We start from the raw sequence: 24215 nt of genomic DNA on the forward strand, positions 1-24215 counted from the left end.
TCTACCTGCTTCCTTAGTTATAATAATCATTCGTGCTTAATGTGCTTTTTATCATGCATTAGGTTTTGCTCCAAGGGCTTTACAAATATTATATTATCTCATTTAATTCCTTGACACTGGAGAGTGGATCCCAGGTGGCCCCTCCTAGGCAGGCTTTTCTCCAGCTCACAGCTGTTCTGACCGCTGCCACTCTTTCAGCCCGCTCCCTTGGCCCCTCCCTAAAGCTGCCAAAGGACTCTGTAGATATTTGGTGACTAGATAAGAGAAATCCCTCTGTCCCTGCTGTTTTCATGGTTAGAACCCTGTAGGATCAGCTCTTCCAGGTTCTTGGCTGTGGGTCCCAGATCCCCTCCCCTTGAGTTCGTCTTGCCTTCTGCCCACGGCCTTCTCACATCATCCAGATGGATGAGCCAATCCACTTTGACCTTCTAATGCAACACTGATTTGTCTCTGTGTGACTGGGCTAAGTAAGAGGTTGCAGGATTTCATTCTGGGCTGAAGCAGTAGGATCCTTTCTTGCCAGACCTGACTGACTGCACATCAGATGAGCCATGACATCCAATGAGGACTCACTATCAGGTTCTGCTTTGAGCCTTGTGGAGACCAAGTGGAGCTTCTTTCAGATTGCTCCCAAGGCTTCACGTAGGGCCAGGCAACCTCCATGCTCACTGCTCTCCCACCCAGTTCTTCTCTGTCTTGAGGATTTCTTCCATCTACAGTATCATTCCCTGGCTCTCCTTGTGGCTGGATCCTTCTCAGCTTCCACGTCTCAATTTCACTCTCAGGATCTCACTGAGAACTTCCCTGATCACTGTGTCCAAAGGAAATGCCTCTCTCTTTGCCCTCACTCGCTCTTTTAACATCACCCTTATTTCCTCTCCACACTCTTTAATCCTCGTATTTATTCATTCATTTACTGTCAGTATTTCCAATGAAATGTCAGCTTGAAGAGGGCAAGGAATTGTCTTTTTCACTCACTGCTCTGCTAGGACCTCCTCCTAGCGTGGTGCCGACCCCCGCGAGGTGCTGCATGAAAGAAGTAAAGACCACTCTGTCATCAGGGGTGACGGTGTTGACCACTACCAGTGGCTCATTTCCAGCATCCCAACCCTGCCAGTGACCTTTCCTTATTTACATCAGCCACATCTCCTAAATAAATCCATACCTCGTTCAGGGTTTTGTTGCTATTGTTTGCATGGACTAGATGACTCAGGGCCTCTCTCTGTTCTTCTCAGTTCATCATGTTGAATGAAGTTCCTGTTATCTCCGTGGTCACCTTCTCTGTAAATAAAATCAGAAAGGCAATTTGGGCTCTCAGTGAAAGGGGAAAATTGTCACTGAGGAGGATGGATTCTTTGTTGTGCCTCTTTGGGAATATGTTGGTCAAATGGAAGAGTCCCCAGAAAGTTTAAAGAGCTTTAAAAAAATCTAACCGTGCCCTAGGCAGTATGCTGAGTGTCTAGGGGCACACAAAGGCTAAGCTTCTACAATCTGTGGCTTTTATGGCCATTAGTGAGAAAAGACTTAACTGCACAAGATAGATAGCGGCATATGAAACAAATACTAAATCAAAACAACAAGAGATGACAGTGGAGAGTGGTCACTGGGGTCTGAGAAGGCTTGATGAGACTTAGATGAGTCAAGGCTGTGAAAGACAGAGGGTTGGGGTAAATTTGCTTGGATGTATTCTGCAGCCTTAGCACTCTATTTAGTCACTGGGTTCTTTGTCCCTTCTAGATAGAGCCGTGGAATGCTCCAGTCGTCCTCTGGCTGCAGGGAGGGCCGGGAGGCTCATCCATGTTTGGACTCTTTGTGGAACACGGACCTTATATTGTCACAAGAAACATGGCCGGTAAGTGCTGCTTGGACTCTGTTTTCCCATGGAGAGTTTTTCATTTGAACCTTATATCTGCTCTAGAAATAACTTAGAGTGAACAGTGAGCCACTAGTAATAGCTTTACAGTTCCAGATTATAAAAACATAACTTTCTGGCAACGTTTGTCCAAGAAGGAGGAGCCACCAGGGTGCGTGTCCTGGCTGGGCTGCTTTCTCCCTTAAAATTTGGGTGAAAGGTTCCAAGCTTTGTTCTGCCAGTCTCCTCCTGACTCAAGCAACCCGGGCTTATGAAAACAGTTGGTATTTATTAGTATTTGGGTAAGCCCTTCTGCGTAGGACAAATGGGTGGAATTATATCCCTAGTTATTCACATGAACTGAACACTGTACGGTTCAGTCACATGAATGATCGGATATCTTGGAAGCAAGATACTGAGGGCTGGGGCTGGCATGAAGGAAGGAATGGAGAAGGAACCACATCCAGCTCTAACCCAGGTTCACCTCCATCTCATTTTTTTGGTGGGGAGGGGAGGCTGTTTACTTTCCCTGGGTCAGAATGTGGAGGGTGAACCAGATTGTGACTCAGTATATTCATGTACACAATTCTGTTGAAGTTGTGGTTCTCTTCAGCATTGGATGGGAGGAAGCAGATTCTGGAGAATTGGACATTAAGGATGAGTCACCCAACTGGGCAGATGGGTTTATTCCATCCCTGGTTGATGGGTGTTTCTGCTTGAACCAGTTGCACAGGGTTTTGTTTCCAAAGTTCATCTTAGATGTAGAAACTCTGGTTCTGGGAAAAGTAAAGGAGAGGAGGGGAGAAGAAAAAGGTGCCGGTATCTGTTCCCTACTATGAGAGTATAATGCAACGTCAGAGGTACACCAAGGGTTCGCTCACCTGAAGAGGACAGGTAGGCATGTTGGGCTCCTAACCAGAGCTAGGCATTAGATGGGATGTTTTATTAATGACCCAGTCTAAAACCTCTTCTCTGCTTTGCTAGTGCGTGCCAGAGACTTTCCTTGGACCACTATATTTTCCATGCTCTACATTGATAATCCAGTGAGTATCCCCAGGCTCCTGTGAAATGGCAGTGTTGGTCTCTCTTGTCTTTTTTCTTTCATTAAGTACATTTAAGAAATAGAAAAAAATACAGATTTAATTTTTTTCTTTTTAAAATATAATTGTCTATTTAAAGAACACATTTGAAATTTAACTTTTCTAACATGTATCATTACATCCAAGTTTGGGAATTTTACTTGCTGCCTTCTCTCCTTCCCTCATTTCTAATCTTATAAAATGTCCTGATCACTGAATTATACCATCCAGGATAAGGGATTAGTTTCTTTCTCCTGATGATGTGGGTTTCGCTATAGCATGGGTTATTATATAGTATGGGAAGTCCTAATCTTTCAAACTGAGTTCTAGATATAAAAAGTCAACACTGGCCCCCGTCACTTATCACAGTGAACAGAATGCCTCATCTCAGGGGGAGCAAAAGGTGGAATTCTCCTTGGGAAGTTCTTATGAAATTAAATCCTATAAACTGCAGTTTAGGAAAGTAACTTTAGGGTCAGCTTCTGCAGATTGGGAATATCTTCTTTGTCCTCTAACTAATTCCTCTAACTTCTTTCATTTCCCAGATGGTTCAAAGATAAAACAGAAAAATAGGGAGAAAAAAATCCAACATTCTTGCCCTCCCCCATGTTTTGTCAACCATCCTTTTTCCTAGTCTATAACACCATATTTAAATAAAAGTTTAATTAAATGTCCTGTTCTCTTGGGTGTTTGGAGAAAAAACAAAAGCAAAAATATTTACAACTGGTGTGTGTGGAGGGGGTGCATTCCTTATGTATATTATTGACCCAAAATAAGTAGTAGCTTCTTCTATTGATTTACAGCTCAGTTGTCCATGAACTTCTAGGTATAAGGAAATATTAGTTTAAAGCTAATCTTTATTTTAAAGCCCCTTGTCTGCTGAAGGTGAAAGGGCTTAGTGGCCATATTTCCCATAAATAAAGAAATGGGAAAAAATAACTACACACACACATAACTATCTTTTATCTCCAGCCTAAGTTCCTTCTTAGCAGGCAGAGCAGTGCACCCTCCAGGTTTCAGAGAGGAGACAACTTGGGGTCTTTTGATACTGTAGCAGGAGCCAGGAAAGGTGAATTTCTTGTTCTTAAAGCAACATCTGGCAGGGTCCCCGCTGCAGGATCAGCACAGCTCAGTCACTGACTTCAGGGCAGAGCTTTGCGCTGCTCTTTTGTTTGGGCTTGGAGGAGGGAAGGGGGACCTAGGTGACATGCAGCATCCTCCTGTGAGGACGGCTGAGAGCATGTGGGTGATGGCAAAAATCTGAGGTCAAAGTCATGGCCTTTGGAATAAGATTGATTTCCTTCCCAGGTGGTATCTCTCAGCAGGACATGTGTTTCTCTATGTTTATACCTGCTTATTTATTTCACCTTCAGGTGGGCACAGGCTTCAGTTTTACTGAACATCTCCAGGGATATGCAGTGGATGAGGATGATGTGGCACGAGACTTATACAGGTAAAAGGCCCTGACTCTTTCAGCCTTCTTCAGACCAAACGTTTTTCTATTTCAACAGGAAAATTCTTCCAGTAGTAGAAGTATTATTATTATTATTTATTTATTTTTTTTGCGGTACGCGGGCCTCTCACTGTTGTGGCCTCTCCTGTTGCAGAGCACAGGCTCAGCGGCCATGGCTCACGGGCCCAGCTGCTCCGCAGCATGTGGGATCTTCCCGGACCGGGGCACGAACCCGTGTCCCCTGCATCGGCAGGCAGACTCTCAACCACTGAGCCACCAGGGAAGCCCTAGAAGTATTATTGATTGGTCTTCATAGTCCATTTCCTGAAGATCTTTTAAGAATACTTCTATGTGAGGTGTGTGTGTGCGCGCACACGCACACGGCCTATTTTCCACTTTATTACATTATCATTGATAAGTATGAAAGTAGAGAAAGTAGCAAGAAGAACTGACATCTTAAGGCATAATTTTAATTTTGTAAACATAGCTTTTGAAAAACAATGGAAACAGAGCAGAATTGTTCAACCAAAGATGATTTTCCAACCTTTCACCTAGATGCCTAAGAGGTTTCTGCTTGCTTTCCAACATTATATTGAACTTCGTTCTTGCCAGGAAACAACATCTTGGATGTTTGTTTGTTTTCTTTCCCAGGATTCCTCCTTTTGTGGCCTTCACAAAATGCAGTTTTTTACTCTTGTGTTTCTCCTTCATGCCTTTTCCAGGCTGAAAGCTCAGCTTGTTAGCGAGTCTCATACTTTTCCCTTCATATTACAAAATTATTCTTTTACTAAAAAAGAAATTAAAGAAAATGTGATGTTGTAAGCCTGATCAAACAGTATACGTATAATGTCTTCCTTTCTTTTTCTTACATTCATTATAGCTATTTTTTAGTACTTGTTTTTAAAGTAAGTGACCTTTCTTATTCGGTCACATTTTTTTTTTCAGTCTGTAAATTATTACTAGAGACCAAGTCCTGGATTCTTTCAGATCACTAGGGCACCCCTTTACGCATTGTAATAATTTACTAAAAGAATCCTAGTGGCCAGGAAGAGTTAACTAGCTCCTTTACCCTGCCCCCCACTTTTACCAAACACTCATTCTGCTAATTACTTGGTGAGCAAACCCAACCAATCCCCAAAGTGAAAGTGAATCTAATAGGAGTCAGAGTTTTTTGATCTCTGACAAAAGCTTTCCGTTTTATTCTTCTTTCTCCCCAAGGCCAATGGCTGGGAGGGGTGGGAGTGGGGGAGAGGAAGGAAGAACTTCCGGCCTCTCTCCCAGAGATTTTTCTCTCTTCTCTGCTGCCCCAGAAAATGATATGGTTGTTGTCTGTCTTGCACACTTTCATCTGCCACATGTCCCATTATTTTAACACTTGCATTCAGTTTCTAGGCGGGCTGGATAGGACGCACACTTCTGCTTCCAGATACAATGAATGGGTCCTGGGGGCAGATTAGCCAGATCCTGACAGGGGTCTCTTCCCTGCCCGCAGCTCAGGCACCTCCTTTTTCCCCGCCACAGACATAATCCTGCCGGCTGTCTTTTACAAGTTTACTCAAGCGCCATGTCTTTCTCATTTAGCACTGACTGTGAGCTCTCATTTTTCAGATCGAAACCTACTCCCCCATACCTTCCTCCTACTCCAACCCTCTTTTGGCTTAAATCCAAACAACCTCAGTTGTTTAACTAGCAAACACCCTGAGGGCGGAGGGTCTGTATTAAAGAAATGCATCAGACCCTCTAAGCCCTGAGCCTTGCACCCTTGCCCTTCCTTTTCTGGCTCTCTTGCCCCTCCCCCAGAGATGGTCACAGCTTCCAGTTGACCCTCTGAGTGGATATTTACTGCTGACATGTGGTTCATCTCCTCTTGCAAGACATGTAAAGAGAACCTATTTCAAAGCATCCATTGTTTATAGCTGTTTTAGTTCTTTTTGCTTCAGGCTCTTAGAACTGGAAAGTAGTTAATCAAGAGTAGTGCAGAAAACTGATTTCAGCTGTTTCCTTTATGGTTTGCACTATTTGTTTCCCTTTGTGACTAGAGTCTTCTCTCCAGCTGTCCAGATGGGTGTTTGGAATAAGAAGGTCGCTTTGAAACCTATAAATTGTCTACTATTGGTTTAAAGAGTAGAACATTCTTTTTCTCCCTTTGAAACCATCTTTTTTTCTGAAAATCCAATTCCTTTTCACCATTATTAGTGCACGGCTGTAAGGAGACTCCTAAAGACATTTGACATTCACATTTAGGCTGCTTTTCTTTGTGTTTGGAAGTGAAACTTTTTCACTAACAAGATGTTTAAATTTTTTTTTTTCTATTTGGAATGTGTTTAGGACCACAATGCCTCTCTGGTTTAGAAAAATATATAAATTTCCTAAAGAATAATAAATTTTCTAACTGGAGTAGACCAGCTGGTGCCACTCTCCCTCTACCACTATTTTTTTTTTTTTTTTTGTGGTACGCGGGCCTCTCACTGTTGTGGCCTCTCCCGTTGCAGAGCACAGCCTCCGGACGCGCAGGCTTAGCAGCTGTGGCTCATGGGCCCAGCCACTCCACGGCATGTACCACTATTTTTTGATTGCCTACTATGTGCCCGACATGGTTCCTAGTGCTGCTGATACAGTAGTACGCAAGCTCCCCAGTCCCCACTCTCCCAGTGTACCTGAAGTTGTCTTCTTAGCAGCCAGACGGAAATGCTGCTATTCTATTCCACATATTGGTTTGCATGGGAGATAGTATGTATTGCTAAACAAAGCTTCATGGCAGTATGACTATGAAACAGTTTCATATATTTAATTAGAACAATACTGCGTGATGGGTGCAGGCAGAGATCATGGCCTGGCCATACTAGAAGTGGAATGAATGAATGCAGAGGATGGCTCCTGATCTGATGCAACAGACGAAACCACCGAGATTCTTGTTGCTGTGCTGCTTTCAGCCTGTCAGCAACAAAAGCTATACCTTGTTTGGCTTTTGTTGGTACGGAGCTTCTGCTGAGATTATTTTAACCTCAGTTCTCCTGGATGTCTTGTATTTACTATGACCCTGACTCCACTAGAGCTGACCAAAGTCCAAGGTTGTCTTTGGATCTCTAATGCGTTATCATTTACGTCTATCTTCTCTGCCCTGAACCCATCTTCCCTTTTAAAAAAATTATCTGAGGAGTATTTTCTCCTACTCATTCACCCTTGCAATCTGTGTTTCATCCTATTGTCCTTTAATGTACCTTTCTGCCACCAGGTAGCCTTTGACTAAGATTTGACTCAAATTGACAAGGCCTTGGCACAATGCCAGCAAGGTCGTCAAATGGAAACACCTGGAAGAGGCATGCCTTGTGTGCCACGTGGCGCTTGTGCCTGAGTAAATGCATGGAGTGCACGGCACACACACGTGCATGTATTATGCCTTATGTATTTTGGCATTTCTACTTCTAAAATTTGCAATTTTATGTGAGCATTATTCTAGATATTATTTTGAAACAACCCTTCACCACATAATGGTATAGTCCTTGATGAAAACACAGTTCAATGAGCAAATGATCTATGTACGTGCAACTTACTAAATTTATCTATTTTATTCTTCGTTCCCATTTAAGAAAGACCTACTAAGGCCTTGCTATGATTAGCCAAATTTTTGTTCATATCCTACTGTGAAATTAAATCTCTGTGATAGCTTCCTCAAGTGGGACCTTGCCTTGGAAACTTCAGCTAGATAATCCTACTTTTTCAGGCTGGAAGCAACCTAGGAGATTATCTCCTTCAGCTAAGATTGTCAGATAAAATACAGAATGCCCAGTTAAATTTGAATTTCAGATGAACAACGAATAATGTTTTAATCTATGTATGTTGCATGAAATATTTGGAACATATTAATACTGAAACATTATTTGTTGTTTATCTGAACCTCAAATTTAATTGTACATCTTTTGTTTTTATTTGCTAAATCTAGCAGCCCTGACAATCCTCCAACAAATTCTTTAAGGAAATAAGCTTTAAGCTAAAGCACAAGGCTTAGTTCAGATTTACTATATTAAAATGTCTATTGCCATTCCAACTAGCAGGCAGAGAGAAAGGCAAGCAGTTTTTAGCCTGAAGTTTGGAGAGAGAAGGCTGGAGAATAAACTCCTATTTTTATATCAGCTCTAAAGCTAGCTCATTGCCAGCACAAACATGGATGCTGTATAATGCAGCTTCCCAGATTTAGTTGCTACAAAGATTTTAGTTACTATAAATAATAAACAGAGAAATAAACTGCAACTCTACAGTAGAGTTTAATGGTGGGTTTTTATGAAGCCTTTGAAAATTAAGTATTTCCAGGATCACGGTGATTGTAATGACCCAGTTTTGCCTCTGGGTGACCCTTGAACTTTCTCTTTCTCCTGGTTTTGCAGGGCCTCCTTGCCTTTCATGTTCACTGGCTGGTTTACGGCTTTTAGTCCCTCAGCAGGAAACTGGAACAGAAACCCTGCCTAGCTTCTCAGGCATTGCAATCTGGGTCAAAACATTCATAAAGCTTCTGAGTTTCACAAGTTTTTGTTTCCTTTCTGAAAGATTTTGTTCAAGTAGAGAATGATTCAATAATCCACCCTTTTCTTGCTTATTATAAAATAATGTCTGGAGGCTGTTTAAATCTATTTCAGCTTGCCAAGGTGGCTGTTGGCATTCTTTCCTAAATGTGATTCTTTTGACCCTGGAGGCCACTGTGCATTTACTTCAATGTCTGTGACCATTTGGTGGTTTTCCCTTAGACTACAGTCATTTTACACCTTTTCTGTTCTTTGGTTATTAAAACACTGAAATGCTGGGAGCCCCGTTAGAATATAGAAATGTTCAGCTTCCCCACAGAGAGAGGTTGGTAAGCAACTAAGGTTCCCATTACCTCACCGCAACCCGAGATTAATGGGGTCATAAGGTTTGCAGAACTAACTCCACAAATTGCTAAGTAATAGGTGAAAGCCTGTAGCACTTTGCTCAAGGGTCCCCTCAACAGGTGGGTGATCCAAGTTGGTAACCCAGGGAATTGGAAACCTTCCCAGAGTGTTGATGTTCACTTGTCTCAACTTTGAGTATCACAAAGTAAGCCCACAAGTATTCTTCTAACCATCCACAGAGTATGGAGTGTTATGCACATGAGACGTTGAAAAAATGCCTACAGGAACTTATAGCATAATAGTATCTTAACTCAAATGTGAAGCCTATTGTCCAAGGGTGAAATTGTGTAGCATAGCATGATTCCGTGTGATTTTTATTGTTGTTCTTCTTTTTGCAGTGCACTTACTCAGTTTTTCCAGTTGTTCTCTGACTATAAAGATAATGACTTTTATGCCACTGGGGAGGTGAGTTGAAGTCGTGTTTTCTTGCATGCTTCCAACATCTTCAGGACTGAAATATATTATGACACTTGTGGTTTATTCATTCAGTATATACACACACACACATCAATATTAATTCAGCCCATATAAAAAATTCTCCAATTATCCCGCAGATGTCCTCCATAGCATAGTTTTAAAAATTCAGTACCCAATAAAGATTCATATATCACAGTGGGTTGTCATGTCTCAGTACCATGTCTTTGTTGGTGGTGTTGTCAGTTGTGATGATGATTATCCAGAGTCTAGACAAGGTGCCTTGTAGAATGTCCCATTTCTGACTTTGTCTGACTCTTTTCCAATGCTTAGATTCACTGAAAACATTTGGCAAGAACACTACATAGTTGTTTACTTTCTGTTCAATCACATCAGAAGGCATATAACATCTTTGTTCCATTACTGGTCACTTAGTCAAGATGGTATCTGCCAGATCTCACCATTGAAAAGGTACCATTTTCCCTTTGAAATTAATAAATAATCTGAGACCATGTGAACATCTGTTTCCCCCAACACACACACCAAATATGTCACCAAGTAGTTTTAGTATCCACTGATGATTCCTGTCTGAATCAGTTATTATACTGGGGGTTATAAAATGGTGATTTTTCTGATCTATCTTCCTTTAGATATCATCTGGCATTCTTCTGTAGAGAACATCTTTCCTTCTTCCTCTTCTCTGATATGTACTTTAAAAATATCACTGGGGACTCATGGATTGTAAATTCTGTTTGCTGTGTTAAATTTTATTGATATCATTATTGTTTTTGATGCTTGTATTTTCCTATATTTGGTCAATGGGAACCCTTCAGGCTGGCTCCTGTGTCCTTTTGACACATTGTCCCCATTTGTCCCCGTTATCCTTTGAGCATTTCCTTGCTCTTTGGCACAAATTAGTTATAAGTTATAGGATTATCTTGTACTTTCCCTGCCCTAGCAGGGAATTAATTCTGGTTTTTTCCAGGGTGATTATGTTACAATTTAATGAACAGTTCATTTGCATATGTTGGTTTCAATCTTAAGGTTTGCTATTTTTCATCCTTTTAAATTTAAGGTTATTTTAAAAATGTATAGCAGCCAATATTTTGAGAACACAAAAATTCTTAGGTGCTAGGAGTACAGTTGTGAACAAAACAGAAAAATTCCCTGCATTCGTACATTCCAGAGGTGAAAGCAGTGATAATGAAAGAAATAAATATGTACCAGATGGTCAGGCAGCGATATGTCTGAAAAAGATGTCATGAAAAAAATAAGCAGGGTGAGGGCTGGAGAGTGATGGAAGTGTTATTTTGGATAAGATTGTCAGAGAAAGTCTCTTCGGTAAGGAGACAATTGAGCAGATTCCTGAGTGACGTAGTGGAGTGGTCTCTGCAATATCTGTGAGAAGAGCTTTCCTGGAAGAAGGAACAGCAAATGCAAAGACTCTGAGGTAGGAACGGGCTTGGTGCACTCAAGGAGAAGCATTGAGCCACTGTAGAAGGAGCTTAGATGGGAGAGGCAGGCTGATCGTGTAGGGCCCTGTTGCTCATGGCAGAGTGGTTAGACTTTATTCTAAGTGTAATGGGAAACCATTGAAGGGTTCAGTGTTCCCTGAAACAGTATTGAGAATCAAATTCAATTCAGTTCAACACACATATATTGAGTATGTACTATGTCTGAGGCTTTGGACAAGTATTAGAAAGTCAATGATTCAGACATTAACTCTACTGTAAATCTGAGTCTAACCATACAGAATGAAGAGTACTGTTGGAGAAGTAGCTGTAAAGACAAATAGTGTAAGGTGAGCAAATAGCTACCCCTCAATATGGGATCCTCAGGAAAAGTCAAACAGAGGAGACAGCAATTAAATTGGATTTTGAAGGATAAATATGGGTGTATTAGTCATGGCTCTTTTGCTTGCAAGTGACAGAAACCCTATTCAAAGTGTCTTAAGTAAAACAGGGGATTGAATTGTTGGCATCAGGTGTGGCTGGATCTGGTTGCTCAAACCTTATCAGGATCTTGTCTCACGTTCTCTCCATCTATTCACTTGGCTTTGCACTTCACTGATTTCATTCTCAGATAAGTTCTTTTCACCTGTGCCCTTGACTCTCCAACCCACTCCAGGGCTCTAGGTATAGCCTATCAGCTCAACTTCTCTTTCCCAATAATTCCACCATATACCTGAATCTCATTATCCATTTGAATCCCATGGCCATTCTAGAACTAATAACTGGAGTCAGGGGGATGGAGGAAGTGACACTCCTGTCATTTTGGTAGCAACCCTGGAAAACACCCGGTTCTCCACCACCAACAGAAGAGTGATCTGCTTAGTGTGTAATTCCTCGTCTTGCAAATAATGTGACAATGTTGTTAACCATCATGTTGAACTTTCGGCAAAGCTACCAAATACCAAATGAAAAATTTGACTTGTCTGTCTCATGTCTGCCTGGTGGTTTCATGCATGTAGTTTCTGAATGTGTGTGGCAAAGGACAATTTTCTTTTTATATTCTCTGCTGCCAGGATGAATACTTTTAAGGAAACCTGTGCCTTCCAAGTGATGAAGGAAGATGGGAATGAGGGCAGGCAGAGCCTGGGATGGAGATGCACTTGCCAGGCAGCAGCATCTTCATGAGAACTACACAAGATACATTAAATCTGGGGGCACATCTTTTTCTAAAAGGTAGAGCACTAAATAATGCCTTGATGGTTTATTATTGGCAGAATGCTGTGTTTCTCTAGTCTGCTTTGTCCCACCTGGTCTTTCTGTTTTAAGGCTAGAAGGCAGAATGGAGAAGTGGAAGGAATTTTGGATTAATAATCAGGACACCTGAGGTTCATTGCTGGCTTTGCCTCTCTCTGGATGATTCCAGACAAGTTCTGTGACCTCTCTGGGCCTCTGCTTTTCATCTTACCATCAGAAGGGTTGGTTTTTAAATTAGATCACTTCCGGGGATATTTTACTTTACTGGATACTCAACTGTAGTTACCTAGACGTACTCTTAAAGCATCTGTATACAATTGCAGTTTTAACATAATACCAACCCACCCTCCCTGTGTCCGCCACCATAAAAAATGTTGTAATAGATTTTTCAAGAAAAGGAAATCTTTTCTCTTGTGAACTCTTAATTTCCTGAACAAATAATGCCGCTAGATTTGTAGAATTGTTCTTGGAAAACAAATGCATAAACTCAGAAATGGTTTTCTGCTTTTGATTGCAAAGGTACTAGACCTAAATATCCTCCACATTTGTATGCTATGAATGAGGGTAGCCTGGTGCTCAAAGGGGCTGGAACAGCTGTTCAGCGCCCTAACTTTGGTGTAAGGGAGTCTGGAAGTAATAACAGTACCTACTGCATGGGGTTGTTTTGAGCATTTAATTAGATAATCCTCCTCAAATATTTAGCAGAGTGACTGGCTGTGGTGAGTACCCAGCATATGATGACTATTATTACCATTTATGTTGAAAAGCTGGATTAAAATGTTACGGCTCCAAAGCATATGGCCTAATGCATGTAAACAGGGGCTGAGATGTTTACAAGGCTCTGCTCACTTGTTCTTGGGGTATGGCATTGTCTCCCCTCTTATTTTGAAATCATCTTTAAAAGAAATTGTTTGCTCCATCAGAAAATGATGGTGGAGCTTAGAAGTTTTGGATGGTAGCAAAATGTGTGGGGACCGATCCAGGCCCTTCGCCCCTGCCGTGTGGACCACGCGAGGCCACAGCAAGGCATAGTGCAGACCTGCAGTTGGGGCAGTGGAGAAGGAAGAACTGCTTTGTCTCCTTCCCTTCTCTCCATTTCTGCCCAGAATACCAACTGGAATTAATTTTCTCTAAAGAGAGACAAATGTGTCTATAAATCACCCTCCTCAAGGCATGAAAAAAATGTACTTCAAAAAGAGGAACAAGCTGCATTTCATTCATATCATTAACTTTCTTCCTAAGTGTCATCCTTCCCGAGCCAGTAACTATTAGTGAGATTGCTCTTTTTCTTGAGGTACAGACACTCTTTAGGATCCACTCAAGTGTATGTGGGCCCAGCTAAAACTTAAAGCACAACAGCCCTGGCGCTGGAAGGCAGGGAGGTGACGGTAGGGAGGGGTCTGCCCACTGGCCTCTGAGCCTGTGGCTTTCTGTCCACTCATGGGAAAGATTTAGCGTGTAGAGGCGTTTGTGCCAATGGGTGGGAGCGCTTCCAAACTGGCAGGGCATGTGGTTAAAACTGGGCATCTCCCGATCAGCAGGAGAGGCCTACTTTCCTTAGAAGCAGTTTTGCAACCGTGATTAATTCGAAGGCTGAATCTGAGGCAAAACGTTGAAGCTATTTAAAAATTAGTGAGCTTAATAGGATACTTTATCTTCATCTGCATGAGTGAAGTTCTGCCGGGCTCACAGAGTCTGATTTCTTTATTGAAATCGTCATGGTCCTGGGTTCTGGTGCAGGCTCCCAGGAGGTGAGAGCCAGGTTTGTTTCATTTGTTTCATACAATACCAGGCACAGTGTTGAATGGATGTTATAGAGTGGCTTCACACAAGGCATTTGCCAGATCAAATAAAAATATCAATGAGATTTCTCTTTGGCTGTTTTACATCTCTTTTCATAGCTCTTCTCTCCCTGTACTGCACCCCAGGCCCTGGGAACCTCCTTTCTACTCCCTTATTTTCCAGGGTCATCCAGTGCCCTGCCTGCCACCCAAGGCCTTCCTTTCCTTGGCTGTGCTGTGCTCAGGTCCTATTTCTCCCATGCTTCTTCCATCCCCATCATGATTGTACTGTTTCTCTCCCCCATTCTGACTTGTTACCAGCTCACTATCCATTAGAGAGAATCTGATCAATTAAATGTACTTCCAACATACTTGTCCTTGAATAGAGGACAGAGCCTAAGCCATAGAAAATACTTGTAATAGGGGAACTTCACGCACTGACATACCTGTGAAGGGGTGGGAAGGGAGAACTACCCTAACTATAGGCCTATAATTGTTTTATGTAGGCCATGCCTTTATCTTATTAGTCCAGGCTTATGATCATTAAATTTGGTGATTAGAAGGATGCCTTCAAACGTATCTAGTCCCCTTGTTTTATTTGTAGATCTTATTTGAGAATGTTTATTGAGAGTGGATCATATGACAGGCATGATGCTAAGCAGTGTTTCGTGCATTACCTTGTTTAATCGTCACAGCTGCCTTATGAAGCGGGCACTGTTATTGTCATCCCCATTTTACAGTTGAGATGACTGAGGCTTAGAGAGGTCATGTAGGCTTTACAAGCTCACCCAGCCAAGATTGGAACCTAAGCAGCCAGACTCCATCACCCAAAGACTGTAGTCACAGGATGGGCTAAGGATGGTAACCCGCTTCGTGAAGATGCTCTCTGGAGCCTGGCTTCTCAAAACTGCACTGTTTCCAAGACTTGCCTTTTCCCACAGAATAGATCCACTGTCTGTACAAGGGAGTCGGACATCCCTTACATATTTTGTACAGAATCTCTAAGGGTTACTAACCTTATACAAACAGAAAAGAAGTTCTCTAGCTTCTTGGATATTTCTGTCTTTTGATCATCAAGTTTTATGGAGTAAATGGAAGTTTCAAGTGATATAAAGGCTTGAAGTCCTTGACATGTAATTCTTTCTCCAAGCTTGGAACTTGCTGAATATGACTAGATGACATTTGAGCTGGTTTAACTCTTGAGCTCATGACAGATGTCTATTTTCAGTTATGTTCCTCTGACTTGCCAATATTTTCTTTTAGAATTGAAAACGGATTTGTGACTATTTAATGAATTTAATATTAGAAAAGTCAAGGTTTACGCTGCAACCTGGAGAACTGAACAGGGGCATATGGAAATGTTTGCAAAATTGGGCCTCGGGCTTTTGGATAGCGTATCTAAGTCAAATCAACACATATTTGCTGATTCTCTGGTTACGTGGAAAAGACTATGAGTAAATCAGACGTCAATATAAGCTTTGTCTGAAGTGAGCTACTATGCTAGACCAAGTGGCATGGCGACACAAATAGTACCCAATTGGATGAGATGTCTAGGCTGGGGACCAGAAATGCTAAATTATATCTATTACGCAGCTTCAACCTTCTGAGTTCTATCTGTAGTGAGCAAGTGAAGGACTCAGTTTGTTGACTGTGGCCCAGTATATTCACACTCTTTATTTAAAAGTCAAATTAACTGTAATCTCTAAACAAAAGGGTTTATTCATCTGTTCAAGTCACCTGGCTTCAAGCTGGGTATGAATTTCTCCAAAACTGGCACTGAAGTTAGAGTTGGGGGGAGGCAAGGTACATCCTTTTCACGTATGTTTGTCACTGATGGAATTAATTTTTAAAGAAGCATCATCTCAAAACGAAATAAGAACATATTTGAAAGGCCGTACATACTTTTGCATAAATTTATGTGTATTCCTGTAGATTCTACATTTCTTTTTAAGCTCATAGTCAAGAGAAATAGATGTTTAGATAAAGTCATATTCTCGTTAGAAGCCTTTTTTTTTTTTTTAAATCACAGCAGTGTGGTCTTGAAATTAGATGACACATGGTCTAGCAATGTCTAAGAAGTTGTAGAGATTACCACAATACCAAAGCTCCAGTTTTCTCCATTCATTAATTTTCTGAACTGGCCGTGTTAAGGCCACACCTCTTCTCTCCTCAGAAGCAATAATGGTGCCAAGTGAAGTAAGATTCTACCAAGGCTAGATGAAGTCAGGGTCACCCTAGCTTAATCCTGTCCTCTTAGCTGCTGTGTCCTGTGTGACTCCGTTAAACTTAGGCTTTTCACCAAGTTTTGTAGTTTTCAATGTGTGTATAAAATTCTCTTCAAAGCATATCCCCCTATTCACTCTGGCCACCCCTGTACATGGGGCTGGTTCCACCATAGTCTGTGTTTGGGGACAGCTAGAGGACATGACACCGATGTGACTCTCTCCAGAAGGGCAGCCCACCTAGTTTCCTCCCGGAAGACATGGAAGAGTTCTCACCAGCCCCGAAGTGAACTCTTCAGAGACATTCATTCTAGCTGGAGTGGCTGGGGGTTTGGGGGCAGAGCAGGGAAACGGGCATAGAATGACCCTGACCATCCTTGACATGCCATTGCCTAGGATGACAACTCCCTTTTTCCACTTCCAGGCAGAGGTGAGGGCCAATGAATAGTGACACTTGGTAACCAGGTTCAAAGGCCATTGCTCATTATCACTGATAAAGGTTCTGTGAGTTTTACCATAAAAGGTATATTTAGAAGCAAGTCAGAGAGTGAATGTAGCTGCATCTACTTTTTTTTTTTTTTAAACTAAACTTCAGTAAGAAATGCAGACGACTAAGAGTAGCTTAAACAATAGTAACTGCTAACATATGTGATATTTCTGTAAGAGGACATTGTTTCCATTATAATATTATTCTCTGACGCGGTTTTGTTTCTTCTGGAGGAGCTGATTGAAGCTTGATTTTCGATATGGATTTTTTGACTCCCTTAAAAGTAATCAGGTGGCAGGGGTACAGTAAGTCGGCTGTGAATGTTGTTGAAACATGTAAGAAGGGAGAGATTCAGATGGAATACACAATTACAAGTTTCTTTAAGTCCAGTTTCATTTTGCTTTTACACATCTGGATAATTAACCAAGTATTACATTCTCTCTAGACTATTTTTACAAGTACAATATGCTCCTAACGTGATTTCCATTAGGCTGTTCCAAACATCATGTAAGAACACAGAAAGATTGCAAACCAAGATTCAAAAACACTATTCAACTCTGATGTTGAGACCTTCTTTCTCTCATGGGGGAAATAAAAGTTTGAGAGCTGAATTCTGAGATCCTTCTGATGTCAGAGGAAAACTGGAGGTTGACTGCTTCTTTAAGCTCCAAATACAAGCACATACAAACATACCCTAATGGCTCTGGCCCTTCTTGTCAGAGGTGAGCTCAAAATACGGTCACCGTGGGGCAAAGGAGCCATACAAGAATAGTGTTGGAAATTGCAGCTTCTTTAAATATTGGAAAGGAATAATTACTAAGGGCAAACTAAAATCCTGACGTGTTGATTGCTAATCTAGTTTGAATTATTATGTTAGTAATAATTATGTTAGTATAATAATAAAATATATTTGTCTGACTGAGTTCCTCATTTGAAGGTCACTGCTGAATTCTAAAATTGTATGTGTTCAAACAGTTTCTGGACACACTTTTCCTCTTTCCTTTTATAATTGCTTTGATGCTGTTCAGAGCTTGTTTGAGGCCAGTGTCTGATCTGAGGGTAGAAGGTTAGCGTTAATTCACAGACTTCAGGAACTGCGTTGGCCAGCTGCTGACCACATTGGTGAACCCCAGCCAGAGATCAGAGAAACCACAGGGCTGATAGTTGTGGTTGTCATTGCTTTAGTTGTTGTTATGGGCAGAACTCAGAACAAAAGAAACAAGAGTTCATAAAATTACAGGATCACAATTATAAGTCCTAAGGGCCATATAGTCCATTTCTGGTCCATCAGACAACCACACCTAACTTCTCCCCCCAGAGTCTGACATTCTATTCTATTTAAAACATATCCGGAAAAGGGAAAACTGGGTAAAATCAAACATACTTGATTTATTGTCTGGTTGTCTTTTAAAGTGCTTGTGGTGGTCAGAGAATCATTAAATCGAGAAACAAATGGTTCAGGAAGAATAAACAAATCTGATCTTGAAGAAGAAAGAAATGTGTCTCAACAAGGAGAGTGAAAATAATTGAAATTTCATTGTAATGTTTCGGTGTCTGTTTTCCATAAAATAATCCTATAATTGTCTACTGTGTGACAGCCTGAGTCGCTCAACCAGTGGAATGATTAATGAAAACGGCAGTGAAGGATTTGTCACACTGACACAGGGCAAGGAAGTGTGTGATAGTCATTAGAAAGCCAAAACCAAGGTAAACATCATCACTGTTAGGTTAGTAGATGTAGACTGAACATTGAGGAATCTGTTTTGAATGTGGTTATAGAACTACCCATCTCACTGTCTCATTTTCCTAAATGGTCCACTTAGCAAGTGTGCAGTGGATAAATCCAAGGGTGGGTCCCAGGTTGGGGGACCAGAGATCCATAGTCTGTCCAGGACCCTTGACTGAAATGTGATTTGATATGAGAAATGGGAAGCGTGGAGGCAGCCAAGCCCGGACAGAATTCCAGGTGGGCATGTGAAACACACAGACCTTTGTTTTCATCATTTTAAAATATAGGAAGATAATGTTAACTTTACATTGGCTCGAATTAAAGTAGGTGAAATAATCTGTTGATGGTGGATGCTCAGATTGAGTGGGTGTTCCTTTTTAATCTCCTGCCTGAATCCCGGATACATATGATGGTCGCAAGGGGAAAGGTGCCGTAAAAATGTGACTGTTTTAGCCCAAGTTTGTCATCACTACCTATAAAGTACATACCCTTCTACCTCTGAAAAAGTCAAGGGAGGTGTTTTGTTGCTAGGTCTTATAACAAGACACGTTGAGTGCTAGCATCACTGGAAGGTGTACTTTTTTAGCATTTGTACTGATTTCCAGTAGAGAAAACATGTTTAGAAATAATGTCAGATTAGTCATTCATTTATCAGCTATGTTTTTATGTACCTACTATGTGCTGGCTGTTGTACACATTGTGGAAATAATAAGCCATGAAATGGTAGACTCTGCCTTATCACATTTGAGTCAAGTTTTCCATAATGTATTTTTAAAAGATATTATGATCTTTACGAGTTTTGTGCTTTATTCATTTTTGTGTCTACTCAAGTATCTGTTATGATACCTTTGACAGAAGAGTTGCCCAATAAACCATCATTGAATGAAGATTATATAATACATCTGTACCAGTGAAATGATTAGTCAAGAGAATTTGCTTTTTTGGTCAATTTACAGAAATTTTACTTGATAAATGTTCACGTACTGTCCCTAAAAGGAGAATATAGCAAAGTTATACAGCAAAGCAAATTTCAGACATGGAAGCTAAAAAGTAGTCAGGAGGGCTTCCCTGGTGGCGCAGTGGTTGGGAGTCCGCCTGCCGATGCAGGGGACACGGGTTTGTTCCCCGGTCCGGGAGGATCCCACATGCCGTGGAGCGGCTGGGCCTGTGAGCCATGGCTGCTGAGCCTGCGCGTCCGCAACGGGGGAGGCCACAGCACTGAGAGGCCCGCGTACCGCAAAAAATAAAAAATAAAAAGTAGTCATGAGTATGAATGGATAAGCTGCTTTGATTTAATACTTTGCCGAAATAATTATTATTTCACAAGAGGAGTGCATCAGTGAAGGGATCTTGTGTGAGTTATGTCAATTAAGTTCTTCCATCATAGTTTGGAAAGGGTTTAGGATTTGGAGTAGGTCAGACCAGGTTTAATTCTGACTCTATCACTTAACCTCTCTGAGCCCCAGTGTCCTTACGTTGAAATGGGAATAATGATAACTGCAGCATATGATTATGGCATGGAAAAAATGAGAGCTCTCCAGAATTCCCAGTCTTTGAACTTCAGGGCCCTGGAGAGCCTTGGACATATTGTAAAAGTTCTGCAGATCCATATGTACCCACATGATGTATCTAGTCTATCTAGAATATATGTGCATTGCTGTTTTTCAAATGCATGTAGGCTAATTCAAGATTCATTCATTGAGCAGTTGTTTATTGAGCAATAACAAACAGCATCAGGTACAGGGGATACACTAATAAACAAAACAGACAGATATCCCTGTGTCTGTGGATCTTCTATTCTAGTGTGGGTAGGGGAATAACAATACACAAGGTAAAATGTAAAAGTTTGTTGGAGAGTGATAAAGATTAAGACGAAAGAGGAGAGAAGGGGAATATAAAATATCAAAAAAGGGGTGTTAAAATTTTTGATAGGGTGACCATGGAGGGCAACCCTCAGAAAGCCTCACTGAAGGAAGTGAGGGAGTTAACCATATGGATATCTGGGGAAGAACATTCCAGGGACAGAAAGAGCTAATGCAAGGGGAGGAACAGTACAGATCACAATTATGATTTGGTCTGAGAGAGGCTGGAGAGGAATGAGCAAGAGGATAGTAGGGGGTAATGTGAGTGAAGTGACCAGATCATGTCAGCCCTTATGCCCCAGAAAAAGCACTTCACTTTTTCTTTGAGAGAGATGGGAAGTCATTAGAGGATTTGAGCAGAGGAGTGGCATGATCTAATTTAACAGACCACTGTCTTGAAATTAGACTGGATGACGGTAAGAGCAAAAACAGAGGCCCATTGAGGAGGCTGCTGCAAGAATCCAGGCGACAGATGACGGTACCTGGAGCAAGGTGACAAAGGGGGTGTGTGCAAAGACACTGGATTCCGGATGTGTTTTGATAGAATAGGTAGAGTTGATGAGATTCACTAATGGACTTTTCACGAGGTGTGAGTCAAAGAGATAAACGGTGGCACCAGGATTTTGGGCCTGAGCAGTTAGAACAGAGTTTACATTCATGGAAATGGAGGCTGCAAGAAGGGCTTGGGGATTGGAGCTTCGTTTTGAACATAGGAAGTTTAATATTAGACATACAAGTGGAGATGTCAGGAAGGCAACTTTTTAACGGAAGAAACACAGAACTATTTTTAAATATTACTGAACCAATAGTGGCTCTTGTCAGCATAATCTAAAAGCAGTATTATCATGTTTGTGTCAGCAAACTATTTTGAAATTGAAAAAGAGCCTTGTATTGGAAAAGGTTGGAAACAGAGGTAAGTTCAAGTGACCATTTTAGTGGCCAATAAATATTATTTATCCTTTTCCTCTTCCTTTAATCCATGTTGATTTCAAATTTTGGCATCATTGTACAGATTTTGAAATCTTAATTTTGGCCTTGGGATTTTTTTTTTTTTTTAAATAAAGCTTGCAATGGAACTTTCTGGTAAGGAAAACCCTAAGGGTGGCAGAATTCTGTTCACTGGTGTCCATGTTCTTTCTTTTGGAAGGAAATTAGAATGTTCACTTAGGACACGTTCACTTATTATTTTTTTGCCCTCCTAACCTGTGACCTGCATGTCACTCCATGCTATTTGGGATGACAAAAGAAGGAAGGGACAGAGCTCCATGCTATTGTCAAATTTGCAATGCGAGGTTAAGAAATACATGTGTCTTGTGAAAATACTGACTGTTTTATTGTGATTTTAATTTGCATAAACACCTCATTTTAGTAGCATTGATTTGTGATGGTTCATTTTAACGTCTACCCTTCTCAGTCTTACGCGGGGAAATACGTGCCAGCCATCGCCCACTACATCCACATGCTTAACCCCGTGATGACCACGAAGATTAACCTGAAGGGAATTGCTCTTGGAGACGCATATTCTGATCCCGAGTCAGTAGGTGACTCTTTTTTCCTTTCCATTTTGTTCCTTAAGGAGAGTAAATACCCTTTAATCAGATGGACGCTCCTCTTACCCTACAGACCTAACTTCGTCAAGGGAAATACTGTTGCTCAGTTGACTTTCTAATGATTTAAATCTTCTAATTTTTACCAAATGTTTTACAGTGTCAACTTACTATATGTCAGCCTACGTTGGCTGTGAGTGCAAGTGCCAGTGTGTGTATGTACAAGTGTGTGTACCTGTGCTTGGTGTGTTTGTGTGTATTTTGTGTACATGTGTGTTGTATGAGTGTTTGTGTGGTTATGTGGTGTGTGTGTATGTTTTGTGTATATGTGTTTGTATGGTGTATTTGTGTGTTATACACAAATTGTGTGTGTGGTGTGTGTGTGTTTGTGTATGTGTGTGTGTATGTGTGTGTCGTGTGTATGTCTTATGTATGTGTGTTTGTGTGGTGTATTTTGTGTTGTGTATGCATTGTGTGTGTTGTACGTCTATGTTTGTGCGGCGTGTGTGTGTATATGTGTGTGTGTTGTCCTGCTCCGCTAATTGAGAAGTTACAAAGGGTTATTTCACAAGCAGATGGGCTTCCCTCACATCCCTCTCTCTCCATGCAGCATCTGTGTTTGCTTCTTTTCTCCTCAGATCATACAGGGCTATGCACCATTCCTGTTCCAAATTGGCTTGTTGGATGAGAAGCAGAGAAACTACTTCCAGAAGCAGTGCGATCAGTGCGTGAAATACATCCAGGAGGAGAAGTGGTCTCAGGCCTTTGAAGTGAGTTCTGTGGCCTGCGCTGCCCTGGCGCAATGAGCACCATCTGAGAAGGTCCCGGAAGCACTGCGGTGCCTGGCCTGGCTCTTTGTTGTTAGCAAAGGTGTTTCCTTGGTGCCGTCCCGAGATCAGGAGGCGAGACAGTGGGCTCGTAAGGAAGAAAAGAGCCATCTGGGTTTCTTTGAATTTACTTTGACCATATTTTAAACCTGAGATCACCTCGGGGTGTTTATCTAACTGTGTCTTTCATTAACTGTTTAGATTTCTTGAAATGCTGTGTAGGCCCTCAAGGCAGCCCTACCATAAAGAAATCAGAAGAAAGGCAACCTGGAAAGTGGATGCATATGCTTCCACATGTGCTCTAAACCCTTCAGAGGGTAATATCCACACACAGTGCTCCAGCTGGGGAAGTGGCCACAGTGTAACAAATGTCACATGTTCCTGTGTGTCAGGAACAAAGAGTGTAAAGGGTGGTCGCTTGAAACTTTTACAGAGAGCCGTTGGCATTTGTAAATATCGCCACATCGCTCTCCTAAAATTAAATTTGAGGACCAAGTAACATAGTTATATTCTTCAACCTTTATTTTTTTTTTTGGTTGTTTAAAATGTAAGACTATACTAAGTATTAGGATGCAGGAGGGTCTTGTTTGTTGCTCATTTGGTTTTTGGCCAGTGCAGACAAAGATCATGTGTAAGCAATCTTCCTTGGGGGGTTTTGTCACCTTTGCCATAGAGCCTGTGTGTTTGACACATTAGTAAATGAGGTGAGGACTGAATTTTGAGACCTTTAATCTTGTTACTGGGAACACAGCCTGTCACAGTTTACCTAACAGCATTGTTACTATTAAGGCCGAGGCCTGGTATTAATAGTCTTTTAGGCGCTGTAGGTCAGCTGGTTCAGATCAAAACAGGAGACATACAAACTTATGGAGAAGGGTGGGGTAACAAAGTTGTGCTCCATTTTACAAATAGGGTGCCAGGGCAGTGACTGCCCTTGTTGTGAGTTCTGACGGCAGCAAGCTGTGTAAATAGGAGAACTCAGGAAGTCCCGAGCCACTCCGCAGCACCCTGGCGGGCTCCCCTTTCTGTGCCGGGACACTTGATGCGGCTGCAGAGCGTGGATTCAGAATTTCTTGTGCAATTGTGAATGTGAAGGAAAGAAGAAGGATCTTATCAGGGACATGTTGGGTCATTCTTCAACTTGCAATCACAGTATTTTCAAGACCGGTTTTAGGCTGTCTGCTGTGGTAGGCAGAAAGGGTAAAAAGGACTAAGCGTTTAGAATTTAGAATTAGTATGAGATTTTACATTGCATGAGACCCATCTGCAAGCGAGACATTTGATGTGTTTCTGAAGAAGCATATGTCAAGAGCAAACGTAAGCAGTGTCAAG

At 41.5% G+C, this 24215-nt stretch overlaps 1 protein-coding gene across 1 annotated transcript in view; it reads left to right on the forward strand.

The window, feature by feature from the left end:
• Positions 1–24215, forward strand: part of CPVL (carboxypeptidase vitellogenic like) — a gene marked incomplete at both ends in the record, with an annotated part of 101124 nt that overhangs the window by 23882 nt on the left and 53027 nt on the right. Inside the window, 6 exons of the mRNA XM_082662485.1 lie at positions 1738–1852; positions 2837–2895; positions 4305–4384; positions 9648–9714; positions 21924–22046; positions 22695–22826. Coding sequence (XP_082518611.1) covers positions 1738–1852; positions 2837–2895; positions 4305–4384; positions 9648–9714; positions 21924–22046; positions 22695–22826 — 576 coding nt within the window. The remainder of the gene's footprint in view (positions 1–1737; positions 1853–2836; positions 2896–4304; positions 4385–9647; positions 9715–21923; positions 22047–22694; positions 22827–24215) is intronic.

Source organism: Grampus griseus, assembly GCF_964374135.1.
Source record: "Grampus griseus genome assembly, chromosome: 9".
NCBI lineage: Eukaryota > Metazoa > Chordata > Mammalia > Artiodactyla > Delphinidae > Grampus > Grampus griseus.